This window comes from Helianthus annuus, chromosome 17 (assembly GCF_002127325.2).
Source record: "Helianthus annuus cultivar XRQ/B chromosome 17, HanXRQr2.0-SUNRISE, whole genome shotgun sequence".
NCBI classification, from domain to species: Eukaryota; Viridiplantae; Streptophyta; class Magnoliopsida; order Asterales; family Asteraceae; genus Helianthus; species Helianthus annuus.
In genome coordinates, this window is record NC_035449.2 from 76,458,327 (window position 1) to 76,475,470 (window position 17,144).

General features: G+C 36.9%; 1 protein-coding gene across 1 annotated transcript; it reads right to left on the bottom strand.

Moving 5' to 3' along the window:
• Window positions 1-1,027: 1,027 nt before the first annotated feature.
• Window positions 1,028-2,017, bottom strand: LOC110924428 (ATP-dependent DNA helicase PIF1-like). The gene has a single exon (XM_022168435.1). The coding sequence runs from the start codon at window positions 2,015-2,017 to the stop codon at window positions 1,028-1,030; it is 990 nt and encodes a 329-aa protein (XP_022024127.1).
• Between the last annotated feature and the right edge of the window lie 15,127 nt (window positions 2,018-17,144).

Sequence of the window (17,144 nt, forward strand, 5' to 3'; positions counted from 1 at the left end):
CCTTTAATAATATTAGAAACGTCTCTCTCAGATTTTGAATTTGATGGATAGGATGAATGCTGTAACCATTGTTTGCACGAGATGATCAAATCACTCATTGTTTGTTTATTATTTGATTTAATCGAATTTCAAATCTTGAGGCTTGGTTATTGAGAAATATTTTTTTTCTTGTTTATTGCCCACTAAAGTGGACTTTTAGTACAATCCACGTGTGAAACAAGAACAATAATTTCTTTTTATTTTTATTTTATTTTATTACAAAAAACCAACCACAAGATTGCCCACTAAAGTGGACATTTTAGTACAATCCACGTGTAAAACAAGAACAACAATTTCTTTTTATTTTTACTAGCGGTAAGTATCGTGTGCAAACACGGATGATTTCTTAGAAAACCATACATAACACATATTAACAGAAAGTAAAAAAATAATTAGTGTAGACTTTTTATTCAACAGGAATTCTATTATGTTGATAATCAAACCACTGTTGTCTATTAACTGTTAAAAACCTCTGTTGCTTTCCAACAGACTTTCCTAAAAACTGTCATCCATTATCTCCAACAGAGCTTGCCAGATTGATAGATAGTAAGTACCAGATGTTAGTCAACCCATGTTAAAAAGGTCAGTCAACAGAAATTACAATGGTTAGTAAACAGATGTTAAGAGAATAATGTTATTAACAAAGAATTTAGTACTCTCATTAAAAATGAGACCTGCAAACTTGTTACTATAACGCCAGATATAAACATTTTTCGCAGCATGTGTTCTCAGGATAGGCTTAATGCAGAGCAAGTATCAGATGCTTTCAAAAAGGTGTATTGCTTTCCAACAAACATTTCCTAACAACAGTTCCTCCATTATACCCAACAGACCTTGCCAGGTTGACAGATGTTTAGTATCATCATAGATTTTGTAAAACTTCTTTGTAAACCATATTAGTAGTGGTTGTACAGACTCGTTTCTCTTTATCACAAATCAAGACTTTCAACCCCTTCCTACTTTTTACCCTAGATACAGCAACATAGAGCTAGCCATGACTAAACACTGGACGTGGAGGATACAAACAAACACGCTCCAATGATTGTCCTTGACTTTTATTTATTGTCATAGCAAAACACAGTGAAAGTGGGAATTGTCTTCGAGAAATCTTCACTGGTATTCTTTTATCAGAAGGTGTCATCTTCAGTCTTGAAATCAAAGTATGGTGACCTATATTAGTCCATGTGATAATTTTTGCTTCAATCACAACTTTTCCGAGCTTCGTGACTTGTAAACGTGTAGCGTTACACAATCCATTTGCCTGATCAATGTTTCTGAGTAACATCACTGGAGCACCAAGTTTCAGTACTAATTTATGGTTAGGTAAACCAGATAAACAAATATTGTTTAACACATTAGGAGGAAACAATGCCATATTAAGCTCTGATTCTTCCTCAGATTGGCATAAACTATCTAAACTAAAATAAACCTCCTCTTCACCAGGCAGACTCTCTAACAACTCTTTATTTATTGAATCCACTACTTCATTAGTTGGAGCAAGAATCGCTCTTTGTTGGGAATACGTTAAATCCCACAAAAACTTATTCATGTTCGGATATATAAATGAATTTAGAGAAGAAATAGGATTGACTTGGTCATGAATAAGTAAATCATCTGGTATTTCAATATCTATCTCACCATCATTTTCTTCACCAAGCAGACCATCACTAAGCTTTAAAATCCATTCTACAAATTCCTTTATTTCTTTCAAATATGCTTCCTGACACCTAACTCTTAATCTCATATTCTTAATTAGTTTTAGTACTTGACAGTATCGCCATATATAAGAAGAATTCAAAGAAGCATTGACTATCATTGTTCTGGTAGCTTTAGGGATGACCGGAAGAATTTGTCTAAAATCACCACCAAATAGAATGACCTTTCCCCCAAAAGGCTTGGTTTCCATGTTCAGTTGACTGGAATGTGATATGTCTCTCATTGTTCTATCAAGAGCCTCGAAACAATGCTTGTGAGTCATAGGTGCTTCATCCCAAATAATCAAAGTTGCTCTTTTAATTAAATCACCTAACTCAGTGTTAGGCTCTATCGAACATATTGAATTCTCATTAATGTTGATTGGAATACAAACCTTGAATGAGCAGTTCTACCACCATCCAGCAAAAGTGAAGCAATTCCACTGGATGCAACATTCAATACAACTTCACCTTTCGATCATAATGCAGCGAGAATGTCTTCCAAAGAAATGTCTTTCCAGTTCCACCATAACCATATATAAAAAACACACCTCCATCACCTTTTCAATCGCTTCCATAACAATTTTATATATCATTTCATGTTCGGCAGTTAAACACTTTACATAACCATCATGTTCCCTTTGAAGAGCTAGTCTGTCACACGATAGTTCTTTCATTATCAATCGATTGTTCGACGATGAAACATAATTGTCCGGAACACTTGGCATATCATCAAAATTTCTCACTGTACTTCCATTGATAAGTAGCAACTTTTCAATTTCAGATAGACAGATATTTTCAAGTTCTTCTTGTTGAAGATCCAAATCTAAAACAAATGTTGAAAAAAGTATTAGTTTTTCCCAATAACAGAGCTATTGCATAATTTTAATGTAGTTGTATATAACTTTAATAAAATAATCACATTACCTGCAATACCAGTTATCTTTCGTTGCTGATACAGAATGTCTTCACATAACAGGGACTTCGTTTTTGACCAAAAAACACCAGGAGATATCGAATTTGACAGCAACAACATTACAAAAAAGTCCTCAAGAAATCTCCGGTTGACCATGTGCTAGCTTCTTTGACAGCATTAACATATTCCTTATCATCATCCAACAGTCCCCGTGCAAAACATGCATCTTTAAATGTTTCAAAAACCTGTCCATCAGCTGTTTTTATATCTTCAAAACAGGTTGGTCCCTTAATATGATTCAGTAAAATCCTTAGGTAATAACAATCACAAAGTGATGGTGGGACATAATGTATCCTCCCAATTGATCCATACGGATGCTTTCTTCGATTCCATTTGCGATTTTTAGCTTTCCATACATAATATCCTGGAAACTGAACATACCTCAATGTCCTGAAAAATTTATCGACTTTCTTACAATTCATCCACTCTGTGAACATTGTCATTTTCACAGTTGGATCAGTAACAATATCACACAAATTATCATGATCATTATACACAATACTCTGACCATCTTCACAATGAAACGGTAATACTTCAACAGCTGGATATCTATAATGTATATCATACATTAATATTATCCAAACAGCTTCACAAGCAGAGATATATCTACAATCAAGGTATGCTTTTATCTCATCTACAGCTACATTCTGTTCCGTATCATTGTTGGTGCTATTCGCTTGAAAAACAGAAGCCGTGACTCTATCAGGCCCCTTATAGATATATTTAAACAAATATTTGATAGTGTAACACCTCGAAAATTCATGTCCAATATTATATCACCACGTGTCATGGACTTAAAACGTGCAAAGGATTGAGTTAGAGGGACTAACATTAACAAATGAGGAATCTATGTGTGTAAAAAGATTCAAAATGTCAACAATGAATAAATATACTTTAAAATAGCCCTACGTGATGTTTATACCCATAATCAAATGAGTCATGGATCATACGAAGCTAATTGTGAAAGAAAGTGAGGAATTACAAACTACAGGGGTTAAATGTATCAACATGTTTAAAAGTATACCTCTGAGTGACCTTTTAGAAAACCCAAAGCTTTGTAATGGTTAATTATACTCACAAGAATGTGTGATAAAAATTTCACAAGGTTTCGATAAAGTATGAGAAAGTTATGACAATATTCGTATGCAAGGGGTTAAAAGCGTCAAACTGCAAAAGTATGTCAATTCGTAAGGTATCGGGCCTTCCGGAATATGACCATGAGTTTTACATGCTCTATTTAACCTTAACATAGCTTAGATATAGGCTTAGAGGTGTTTGGTGCGTAAAAAATAAATTTTTATGTCATACAGGGACTAAAAGTGTCAAAAAGTGCACAAGTTTGCATTTTCGCGCATATCTTGCATTCTGAATATCCCCGGACACCCAAAAATTTATGTAAGAACTAAAATAGTTTATTTTAGTGTTTGGCTTGATAAAATTCCATTCGTCACGTAATTTAGATCGTTTTTAGCGTCCGTCCGTGTTTCGTCGTAATTAGCCGAACAACGGGACCGTACGACCAAACGAACCGACATCCGACATATTTTTGAGTATGTTTCATGTTCCCCATGCTTAGGCATCATTGTAGAGCCTTAAAAATGGTTTAACGGGCCTCAAACGTGTCGGAAATGACATTTGGGAGTGCAGGGGTCAAAACTATCAATTATTGAAAGTCCCCACGTGCAGGCCAGGTCCTTACGGACCGTATACAGGACCTTACGGTCCGTATACCAATGCCCAGCACCAGATTTTGAAAACCAGCTCTGGTTTTGCCTTTTGTCTCTCAATCCCTGATTCTAGGGGCTGGTTTTTGTGCACCCATGGTTTCCTAAAACAGGGGGCACCCTTGTAAGGCTAAGATCGAATCACGTTTATCGACGAACGATCCTAACGGCTCTTGAAAACCTATATATACCCCTCTAATCTTTGGGTTTCACTTGCACCTCTTCTCATTTCTGATTTCTCTGCATTCTTTGAGGGTCTTAAGCTTCTTGAGAACCTCTTTCAGTCCTTTGGACTTTTGTAAGTGATTCCTTCATGCTTAGTTTAATTATTTAGCGTTTTAAACCGAAAAGTTAAGCGTTATCGATAAACACTTGGACTTTTAAATGGTTAAGCTATGGCTCACAACGAACATGGCTACGTAACCGTAATTAGGTAGGTAATTAACCCTCTAAAAAGTACCTCCTAATTACCACGTTTACTTAGTTTAATTGTCGGGTCAAATTAAAGTCAATCGGCTTTGTTTTTAAATAAAATTCATAACTAATAATATAAAAGCTATAAAAATCAGTTTTGTCACTTTGATGACTTGGTAAATATTAGTTGAACATGTCTAAGCATGTTCAACCCGACAATTCTAAGTATAGGCTCGGTTCACAACCGAACGTCGCAAAGTTTGACCTTTGCTTTGACTTTCAGTTCTGACCCGAATTAGCTTGAGTTTATTTGTGCCTTAGGGTCCCTTGTGACCATGTTATATGTTAGTATAACCCCCTAAAGTTATACTACATGGTTCCTTAGAATTAAAGATCATTGCATGTTTCCATAATGCCTAAATGTGACCATAATGCCCTTTGATGTTAAAACAAGATTTTTGAAGATGTGAAAGGACTAAAACCTTTACTACTAATTTATAATAATGTCCATAAAATTTCACATCAGTTTGAGGTCTAGATTAGGAGTTATGCTCATTAGCGTAATTAAGAAGCTTTTTAGTAAATAAACCGCATAATTAGCATATAGCCTATCTAAACCCAATTTTTGATACCAAACTTTATACCCACTGATATAATAATATTTTGGGATTTTTAGAGATTTTTATTTATTTTTAGGCTGAGCATAACTTAGAATTTTAAGCTTAATTCGGTTATTACCGGTTATGCCCTTTTAAGCTATAAAATGAGTTTTACCAAACCATTTGATATCAAATCTTTTTCTACTGATATAATATGATAATTAGAATATTTTAAGCCTTCTGGAATAGTAAAAATATCAGCCTTCCTTTAAGAACCCGGAAATAGCTCAAAATCGCCATTTTAAGCGTTTTTAAGCATTTTAAACACATAGTATGTATTAAAACCATTTTAGATATCTAAGACTTGATACCTACTGATGTTTTAAGTAAACTTTCATACTTTAGCAGTAAGCAAAAGTCTTAGACTCAGAATTCCAGTTTTAACCAAAATACCCTTCGGGGCATAAGTTGGTTTTAAACTCATTTTGGGCATAATGGAAGATATCCTACTGATATCACAACATATCAAAGGCATATTAACTTATGGAACATGTTCATGACTCTTATGGTTACCCGTTACGCATGTTTCGCGTTCGGATCGCCTATGTAACTAGTTTGCATATATTAGCCGAAACGGGTAAAATCAAATTGTTTTTGTCTCAAAATTCAGAATGTGATTAAGTTACCCATATTAAACAAGTATTCAAGCTTGTCGGGTCAAAACCACATTCTAAACCGGTCTTCGCTTTATCATGCTTTTGAACCGTATCTTCATTTTGAAAACTAACCGGTCTAAGTGTAAACTTAATTAAAGACCCGTTAGGATTCTAATAGGTTATTAAAAACCTTCGTTCCAGATTAGGAGCCCAGTAAAAGATACGTGCACTTGCTATATTTGATTAATACTTTGCTCAGGTAAATACCCTTAACTTATTTTCCCTATACGGGCTTGGGATACGGTACTATAAAAGTACCGCTTGGTCGGGTGTATGTAGTCATTTAAATCGTATTGTGATTGCTGTATTTACATAACCTGTTTGATATGTATTATTTGGTGTATGGCCCTTGGGGGTTAAATGACCATCTCCCGGATATCCTTGGCATCATTCAAAGAAATGGCCACGACCTAAGCACGGGGTGTAGGCGTACACCTGACAGATGCATTATGTAAAAACTGGTATCCCACTATAAGGAATCGACCTTGTGGGGATTATACCTGTGGCGTGTCAGTTAACTTAAGTCCGGCCTTGCAACCGGCCCTAATGGATGACAAATGAGTAAAACTGTATACAAGATTATTTTGAATAATTGTCCCAAGTTATAATATATTTTTGCCGAAGTGCATTTAAATCAATTTTCAAACTCTTTTCAAAATGAGTCAGTTAAGTTGTACTTACCAGTGCAAACTGACGTATTTTCCAAAAAGGCTAAGTGCAGGTACTAAACGAAATAGGCTGGCTACTCCCGGCATCATTACTCAAGTCTCGCAAGCTTTAGATGTCAAAGTCTGTTGAACAGTTTTCCTTTTTATTTGATCCGCCTGTGGATCTGTTTCGACTGTTTTGTGATACTTAAACATTACAATTTATTCAGTTGAAATGAATCTATATCTTTTGCTTCCGCTGTGCATTTATATGTTGTGTTGTTTGACTATGATGATATCAATTACGTCACGATACTCCCCACCGGGCCCACCGGTGACACGTGGAAATTAGGGGTGTGACAGGTTGGTATCAGAGCCAACACTGAGTGAATTAAACACTAGCTTTTTGTGTTTAATCTCAGTTACACAATTCCACATTCTCGAGTCTAGACAAGAACATAGGACAACTTCTATTTTGTTTTATTTTGTCCTTTATTTATTTTCTTGTTATTTTTTTCTGATTGACCTTTGCATGGGTAAATCATTTCGGTTAGAAGTCCCGTTTAGGGCAACCATGTAATTGTTTTGAAATTTTAAAGGAATAGTTAGATTTAAAAACATTCCTATATTATAAGATCTACCATTATAATAAAATGGCAAAACCTAAAAAGGACAAGACCTAGCCTTATGTCACCTTAAGACAGGGCCAAGATGGTAGTTCCTCAATTAGATTCAGATCCTTGTTAACATCTCAATTTAGGATTGTTCTGCGTTTAATATTAAAAGAATCTCAAAGGTAAAACTTAGCCTAAATGTCATTGCAGACATGGCCAAGATGGTAAAACCTAGCCTAAATGTCATTGCAGACATGGCCAAGATGGTAAAACCCAGCCTAATTGTCATTTGCAGACATGGCCAAGATAGTACAACCTATTCAAAAGATTCAAAACCTTGTTAGCATCAGAAAGCATATTAATATGCTTGACAAAGTATGATTCGATAAAATCACATAAGTCATTATTAAAATGGGGTATTCTAAAATCCCTTATTTATATAATCATCCCTTAAGGTGAAGTGCCCACGGGCTATAATTAACGTCCTCTGGGACTAAAGACAGTGGTAGCTTACAACTCCCTGTCAGGAAAAGGTAATGAACTTTGATTCAACCTTAACACCTCGATTCTGTAAAATCCTGGTTTAATAATTAAATCTGTCTTCGTGACTAGGCCTTTGGTGCTATTATATATAATTTAGGGTTATGATAACAATCCTGAATAATTAACCAAAATGTGTGTTAAAAACCATGGTTAATAAATCGTTTAAAACGATAGAACTGTATAAGCTTCCGGATAAACCTTGTCCTTGTTTGATTTTATGTAGCAATTAAAGCTACATGGCTAGGTTGGAGGAAGTGAACAGTCATCCCCTGGAAAAACGCGATGATGATAGGGTTAATATAACCAGAGGAGAGCTCCGTACCCTGATTGATACAGCTGTATCTAAAGCTGTAGAGGAGCAATTCAAGGAATATAGTGGAACTCATAGTAGAACTTCTTCAGTACCCCACTCTAAGTCTGTTTCTAAGACTCATTTCGGAAGCTCATAGCAAGCCACCCTCTAAGAAGGATGGACCTAAGAAAGAGGATGTCAAACATTCCTCAAACCAACATAGTGTTCCACGTAAGAGAATAGTGTTCGATGATGAGCCACGTACCAAGTCTTGTACTTATAAGTACTTTGTTTCCTGCAAACCTCGGGATTTCACTGGGGAGAAAGGAGCAATAGATTGTATGACCTGGTTAGATGAAATGGACACTGTTGTTGATATCAGCGGTTGTGCTGAAAGGGATATAGTGAAGTATGTATCCTAATCGTTCAAGGGAGAGGCACTGGCATGGTGGAAGTCTCTCATTCAAGCTGCTGGGAAGATCCCACTCTACAATATGTCATGGGAGCAGTTTGTTGTTCTCATTAAGGAGAACTATTGTCCACAGCAAGAGGTGGAAAGGATTGAATCGGATTTCTTATCATTGGTGATGAAGAATTTAGATTGTCAAGCTTACCTCACCAGCTTCAACACCATGTCTAGGCTGGTTCCTTACCTTGTGACCCCAGAACCCAAGAGAATCGCTCGCTTCATTGGGGGTTTAGCCCCAGAAATCAAAGCCAGTGTTAAGGCTTCAAGACCTGCTACTTTTAGATCAGCAGCTCATCTATCTCTATCCCTCGCCTTAGATGCGGTCAGGCTAAGATCGCTCAAGAACTCGGAAGAGGGTAAGAGGAAGCGTGAGGATGATACCTCACGAAGGTCTAAGAAGAAGCACAAGGGTAATTCGGACGACAAGAAAGAATCTGGGTCCAACAAGGGTAACCAGCGAACTGAAGAAAAGCCAAAGTGCACAACTTGCCAAAAACGCCACTTTGGAAAGTGCAGGCTTGAGACCAAGTCTCAATCAGGACCACCTGCATGTGGGTTGTGCAAGTCTAGAGAGCACAAGACTATTGATTGCAAGAGAATTAAAGATGCTACCTGCTACGGCTGTAACGAGAAAGGACACATTAAGACTAACTGCCCTAAATACGCCAAGAAGCCTGAGGAAACCAAGAAGACCAATGCTAGGGTCTTCCAGATGAACGTACAGGAGGCAATTCAGGACGACAACGTGATCACAGGTACCTTCCTCATAAATGATGTTTATGCAAGAGTACTTTTTGATTCAGGAGCTGATAAGTCATTCGTAGATGATAAGTTTTGTAAGTTGCTGAATTTACCTGTTAAAATCTTAAGTGTGAAATATGAGGTGGAATTAGCTGATGGTACCTTAGAAACCGCCTCAACCGTTTTAGATGGATGTTTTATATCCATTAGGAACCAATCTTTTCCTATGTCTTTGCTTCATTTGAAGTTAGCCGGATTCGATATAGTATTAGGCATGGATTGGTTATCGCATAACCAAGCCCAGATCGTTTGCAATAAGAAGCAAGTGGTAGTCAAGACTCCCTCTGGTGAGTCACTTACCATTCAAGGAGATACCCGGTATGGACTGCCTGAGCAAGTGTCTATGCTCAAGGCATCTAAGTGCATGAAGAAGGGTTGTGTCATTTACATGGCACAAGTGACTATTGATGAGCAGAAGCCCAAGGTCGAAGATATTCCAGTCATTTCTGAATACCCTGAAGTTTTCCCTGAAGAACTACCTGGCTTGCCACCAGATAGACAAGTGGAATTCCGAATCGACATCATTCCAGGAACAACGCCTGTTGCGAGAGCACCTTATAGGTTGGCACCAGCAGAGATGAAGGAATTAAGGACGCAGCTAGATGATTTGCTAGCCAAAGGTTTTATTAGACCTAGTTCGTCTCCATGGGGAGCACCAATCTTGTTTGTCAAGAAGAAGGATGGATCAATGCATTTTTGCATCGATTACCGCTAGCTTAATAAGGTTACTATCAAGAATAGGTATCCTTTGCCCAGGATCGACGATCTGTTCGATCAACTGCAAGGAGCAAGTTATTTCTCTAAGATTGACTTGAGGTCAGGCTATCATCAGTTGAAGGTCAAAGACGAAGATGTTCATAAGACTGCATTTAGGACTCGTTATGGTCATTACGAGTTCCTAGTGATGCCTTTTGGGCTCACTAATGCACCTGCCGCATTCATGGATCTCATGAATCGTGTCTGCAAGCCTTATTTGGATAAATTTGTCATTGTTTTCATCGATGACATTCTCATCTACTCGAAGAATCAAGCTGACCATGATAAGTGTTAGTGCACGGAATGTCTGTTGACTTCGTCTACATCAAGTCTTAGGTCAATATAGGTCAACATAGGGTTTAGAAAGTCAAAATCATGAATTATGTTGTAGGTTCGCTTTTGTGAACATGTTAGATGTAGGTCCGCTCATAGGGTCTTATACAGGTTCGCTTATGTGTCAATTCAGGTAGGTTCGCTCTTGTGTCAACCTGGTAGGTTCGCTTTTATGTCAGTCCGTATAAGCGAACCTCTAACACTATAAATACCTGATGTTTGTAATTCATTTGTAACGTTGGAGCGGACCTAGACCATTGCTTGTGGAACGGAACTCTGTCAAATTGTAATCAGAAAGCAATAAAAGAGAAGAAATTAGAAAGGAATAGCTGTTGTAACTTCATTTACGTTGATTCCGCCTTCGTACGTGAAGATGAACTGCCTTGACTGACTTTTCAGGGTCGGAACACGGTCCAACAAGTGGTATCAGAGCGAGGAGCTCGATTGCACGATCAAACGCATTGATTCGTACCAGATTTCAGCCGATTCAGATCCGATTACATCTATTTCTTCATCTTCTACCTATTTTTCACGTTTTTTACTGAAATTCGTCAAATTGAATGTGATTTTACGGTCCGATTCGTCTGAATTTTGGATATATTGTGCGAATATACCTGATCTACAACCCTACCAAGTTTCGGTTCAAAATTCCTAGCCGTTTAGGAGATATCGCAGTTTTTCGGTTCGTTTTTGCGATAACAATCAGATAGGTTCGCTCGTACAATACACAGGTTCGCTTATTCGGTCAAAAAATCAGGTTCGCTCATAAGATCATGAGATTCGCTTTTATGGTTCGTTTATTTGTCAAAGATCAGGTCCGCTTATAGGTAAACAGTCAGGTTCGCTCATAAGCTTATTAGATTCGCTTTTGTGATCAACAAATGGTCCGCTCTAAGAACGTTGAGGTCCGCTTATGGTGACATGTGTGGTCCGCTTATGTGATCAATAATTGGTTCGTTCTTAAATCAGGATAGTGGTTCGCTTTTTAGTCATCGTCTTCACGTGGTTTGAACAATATAACAAGTCACCGCCCCACTTATATAAACGGCCCAATCATAATTTGGTGAAACAGATATTGTCAGCCAACAAGAACAAATCATTTGTTAAATCAAAAGAACAAAGGCCCAATCACGTTTGAGATCAATAATAGTTGTCTGTTGTATGATTTGTTTGGTTCATATTGCACTGCCCCATTAATATAAGTGGCCCAATCACAGCCCAATCACATGTGAATACATTGATTTGAAATGGTCGGATAGTTGTTGTTGGTATAAGTGCAAGTGTTGTTCATTACAATCGGCCCACGTGTGAATTGATACAAGTGAATCTGAAAAGTACTGTTCTCTTTTGTTTGACATATTTTTAAGGCCCAATCAAGATTTGAGCTTCTGCCTATCAACTTTGATAGTTTGATATTTTTAAACTGGTCGTTTGATTGTTGGTTTGCAGGTGACACGAAGCAATTTACAAGGTAATTTACGAATATAAGGACATGGCTAATGCTGATCCTGATAGATGGTGGAAAGCAGATTATGCAAGATGGGAAATCGGAAAACTCAATGAACCAATCAAAGAAGCCAAGAAAGCCGAAAGATGGAATGGCGTTTTGGAATGTTACATGGATCCATGGGATAATCCAGTTGTTGATCCGTCAAAGGTGAATTTTGAAGCAGTAATAAATTTGCTTCCAAGAGAAGCTACTTTCAACACACGAAGGTTATCTGATAAAGAGTATTTGCCGGATTTGGAGAAAAAGATAAGAGAAGTTTGTTTAGCAAGTCTACCGAAGGTGGTAGAATTGAAGAAGAGAACAGAAAAAAGGATGAAAAAGATAGTTGAAGATTTGAAAAAGGAAGCCTTAGGAAAAGTCGAAACTGAAGCAGATAAAACTGATAGAGAGTGTGCTGATGATAGCAAAGAAATCGATGATGAACAGATTCTGGAGTTACGCTTGAAGTGTGAAAAGCTGAAATCTGAGAATGATAAACTGTTAAATGATTTGAACAGTTTAACATCTGAAAACAAAATTTTGAAAGAAAAAGAAAAAGACTTTGAATGCAAAAGAAAATCTTCAGAAAATGAAGATTTCTGGATAAAAATGGAGAATAAGAATTTGAAAGAAAATGAAACAAGATTTCAAGAACAATTAAAAGTTTTGGAAAATGAAAAATCTGTGCTTGAAAATCTTAAAATTGAAAATGAAAAATCTATCAAGTCTCATCTTAAAAGAATATCTCAGCTTGAAAATGAAGCTGAGAATTCAAGAAACAAGATTGATGAACTTGAAAAGAAATTGAAGGGTTTTGTGACTTCATCAGATAGATTGAATTTTCCCTATCCAAAACCAATCAATTCTGTTCCAATAAGTGACAATGTCACAAATTTTCACAAAGTCAAAATTGAAGATTGTGATGAAATATCTGATGATGAAAAAGAAAAGAAAAGAAAAATATATTTAGATTTACAAGAAAAATTTCAAAATACTGTTTTGCAATCTACTGAAATAGATGAATGCTCAAAGCAAAAACCTGTTAAGAAGAATGCAGAACAGAAACAAAAAGATAAAAATTTGAAAATTCCTAAAAATGAAAATAAAAGCTCATCAGATAAGTCATCCAATCATTATAAAAAATTACAAAAATTTAAAAATGAAAACTCACAAAATGTTGGTAATAAGTGGTGCAGGTTTGACCACAGTACTACAAAGTCAAATCCAGCTTTTCGGAGGAGTAATGACTACCACAAAGCCAGACAATGTTATGATCTGAGCGTTTAGGGTGAAGGTGGTACATGGTATGATAACAGGATGTGTTACAACTGTGGTTATCAAGGACACATCGTTGTTAACTGCCAAAGATGGAATTATGAGACGAGAAGATGCTTTAATTGTCAAATCAGAGGCCACATTGCTACAGATTGCCCAAGGAGATCAAATGGAAGATCGAGGACTGAATCTCAGAAAATGGCAAAGAAACCAGTCAACGTCAAGCCCAAAGAACAGAAGGTTCAAGAACCTAAAGTTCAGGAAACAAAAGTAAAACTTTCTCAGGGGCAAAAAGACAGATTGAGGAAAAAGAGGAAGAAAGCACGAAAGTATTTGGAAAGGATTTTGTCATCGGGTTCACCAGTTGGTTCAAATAAAAGTTCTGATGAAACGATTCACTCGATTGCAAAGTCAAGCAAGACGGTTTCATCAGATACAAATTTGAGGACAAAAGAGAAAAAGGAGAAAAAGAAAAGTGTCGGCGATGAATCTGACAGGTCAAAGTCAGACAAGCCACACTCAGGCAATGATTCTGGTGTGTCAAAACCAGAAGAGCCTTTTGTTGAGGTAAAAACCGTCAAACCCAAGGCTGGTCAGGCTTGGGTGGATCTTTTCAAATGAAAAACCCTGACTTGCCGGAGTTCCCAGGTTGGTAAGTGTGGAACATGAATCGGCATATTTCTTGAGAAATTCACAGGTTGGTAACTGTGATATTTCGAATTACAAAAGACTAATCAAGGACATTAAGTTGTACTTGATTTCTCTTTCCGTCAAGTAATTAAAAGAAAACAATGTGATGAAATAACTCCGAATTTGTGAAATGACACACAAAACTAATTTTCCAGAAAAACCATTTTGATTAAAACAAACTTAGTGTTTTGAAATCTAAATGGGAAAATAGTTTGTTGTCAGGGGGAGCTCTGATTGTTTATGCCAAATGAATGGCGAATTGAAGTGATTTGATATCAGTTTGTCATTTTATTTGTACAGTTTTCAAATTTTCCTTGAAAATCAAAATTGAAACATATTTTGATTTTAGGGGGAGAAAAATTTTAAAAAAATTAGAAAATTTGAAAAAGCCTAAAACATTGAAAATTTAAAATGAGTTTTGGTGCAAATAGGGGAAATGATAGTACATTAGCTAGACTAGCATAGTACGCTAAAGATTTGTAATGTATAAATGCAATTAATCAGTCTCGCTAAAGATGTGTCGATAGGTTTTCACAGAATTAGTAGATCAGTTTGGGATATAAACATAAATTTCACTTCCGTCTACGTAGGGAACACCTCCAGGATATATAGGTAACCCCTGAAATCCTGTTTGAAGGGTCCCGTATTCTGAGATACTAGGTCTTTATACTCAGTGATATCTGGGGTATTATCCCGGGACTTCTGCTGTATGGAAGTACTGACCTAGTCCCCGGATAATACTTTCTGCAAAAAGCTTTGAAATACAAGCTCGCCCTCAGCAATTTGATTAAACAATAAAATTGATAGTCTTTGCTGTTGTAACAAAAGATCCTCTAAAGGGGACCCACTTAAAGTCGAAGCCGTCATCTCTCTGCGTATACGGAAGTATCGACTTGAGCTCTCACGACCCTCGCACATAACCCCTTAACAGATATTAGTTATGGTATACTCACCTGTAAGACTGAATACTGGGGTCTGGATACGGGAGTATATACTGAGGTGGGACACATGTAGATGTTTAAGTTCTAAAACACTAAATCTGTGTCCTGAACAGGTTGAAAATTTTGTGAGAATTTAAGTGGATCAATATATCGACAATCAACACGAAATGTTTAAAAGCTTAAAATGAAATAACAGCTTAACGGTACTAGTGTCTAGTCGATAGCTGATATGATCCTCTTGCACGAACTCACAAAAATACTATCTGTATATATTTGTTTACTGCATTTCATTCATAAACAAAATCCAAAAAGATTTTCGACCAACTGATGTTGAAGAGCTGATATTCAAAATTCGAGTGCTAAACATGATGAACAGGATTGGGAAATTTTGTTGAAATTTCTTTGAATGTCATATATAAATAGTTTGAAAGATTGTGAGGTTAGTTAATCAAGGTCATTCATTTGAACTTGATGTAACTAATGTATTTGTTGTAAATGATGTCTACAAGTAAGTTTATTAAATTCAATTGTCATAAATTTGTGAAACTTATGTTGAGGTAGAGAATGTGCAGGATAAACAGGTTTGGACTTTATTATTCCCAACGGAAGCTAATTGTCAAAGCTTGAACCAGATATCTCAGATTCTAGCATATTGTGAGGGGGAGTTAATGAAAGGGGGAGTCTGGATCAACAGTCAAAGGGAAGATGGAAGTCAGAGTCAGGTAATGATCCTAAAACCTGTGAAGAAAGATTGAATGATGTGAAGACAGAGAGTTGTAGAAAAGACTAAGACCGAAGACTCAGGGGCTGAAGATTGCTGAAGACTACGTCAACATCCAAGGGGGAGTCTGTTAGTGCACGGAATGTCTGTTGACTTCGTCTACATCAAGTCTTAGGTCAATATAGGTCAACATAGGGTTTAGAAAGTCAAAATCATGAATTATGTTGTAGGTTCGCTTTTGTGAACATGTTAGATGTAGGTCCGCTCATAGGGTCTTATACAGGTTCGCTTATGTGTCAATTCAGGTAGGTTCGCTCTTGTGTCAACCTGGTAGGTTCGCTTTTATGTCAGTCCGTATAAGCGAACCTCTAACACTATAAATACCTGATGTTTGTGACTCATTTGTAACGTTGGAGCGGACCTAGACCATTGCTTGTGGAACGGAACTCTGTCAAATTGTAATCAGAAAGCAATAAAAGAGAAGAAATTAGAAAGGAATAGCTGTTGTAACTTCATTTACGTTGATTCCGCCTTCGTACGTGAAGATGAACTGCCTTGACTGACTTTTCAGGGTCGGAACACGGTCCAACAAGTGGTATCAGAGCGAGGAGCTCGATTGTACGATCAAACGCATTGATTCGTACCAGATTTCAGCCGATTCAGATCCGATTACATCTATTTCTTCATCTTCTACCTATTTTTCACGTTTTTTACTGAAGTTCGTCAAATTGAATGTGATTTTACGGTCCGATTCGTCTGAATTTTGGATATATTGTGCGAATATACCTGATCTACAACCCTACCAAGTTTCGGTTCAAAATTCCTAGCCGTTTAGGAGATATCGCAGTTTTTCGGTTCGTTTTTGCGATAACAATCAGATAGGTTCGCTCGTACAATACACAGGTTCGCTTATTCGGTCAAAAAATCAGGTTCGCTCATAAGATCATGAGATTCGCTTTTATGGTTCGTTTATTTGTCAAAGATCAGGTCCGCTTATAGGTAAACAGTCAGGTTCGCTCATAAGCTTATTAGATTCGCTTTTGTGATCAACAAATGGTCCGCTCTAAGAACGTTGAGGTCCGCTTATGGTGACATGTGTGGTCCGCTTATGTGATCAATAATTGGTTCGTTCTTAAATCAGGATAGTGGTTTGCTTTTTAGTCATCGTCTTCACGTGGTTTGAACAATATAACAAGTCACCGCCCCACTTATATAAACGGCCCAATCATAATTTGGTGAAACAGATATTGTCGGCCAACAAGAACAAATCATTTGTTAAATCAAAATAACAAAGGCCCAATCACGTTTGAGATCAACAATAGTTGTCTGGTGTATGATTTGTTTGGTTCATATTGCACCGACCCATTAATATAAGTGGCCCAATCACAGCCCAATCACATGTGAATACATT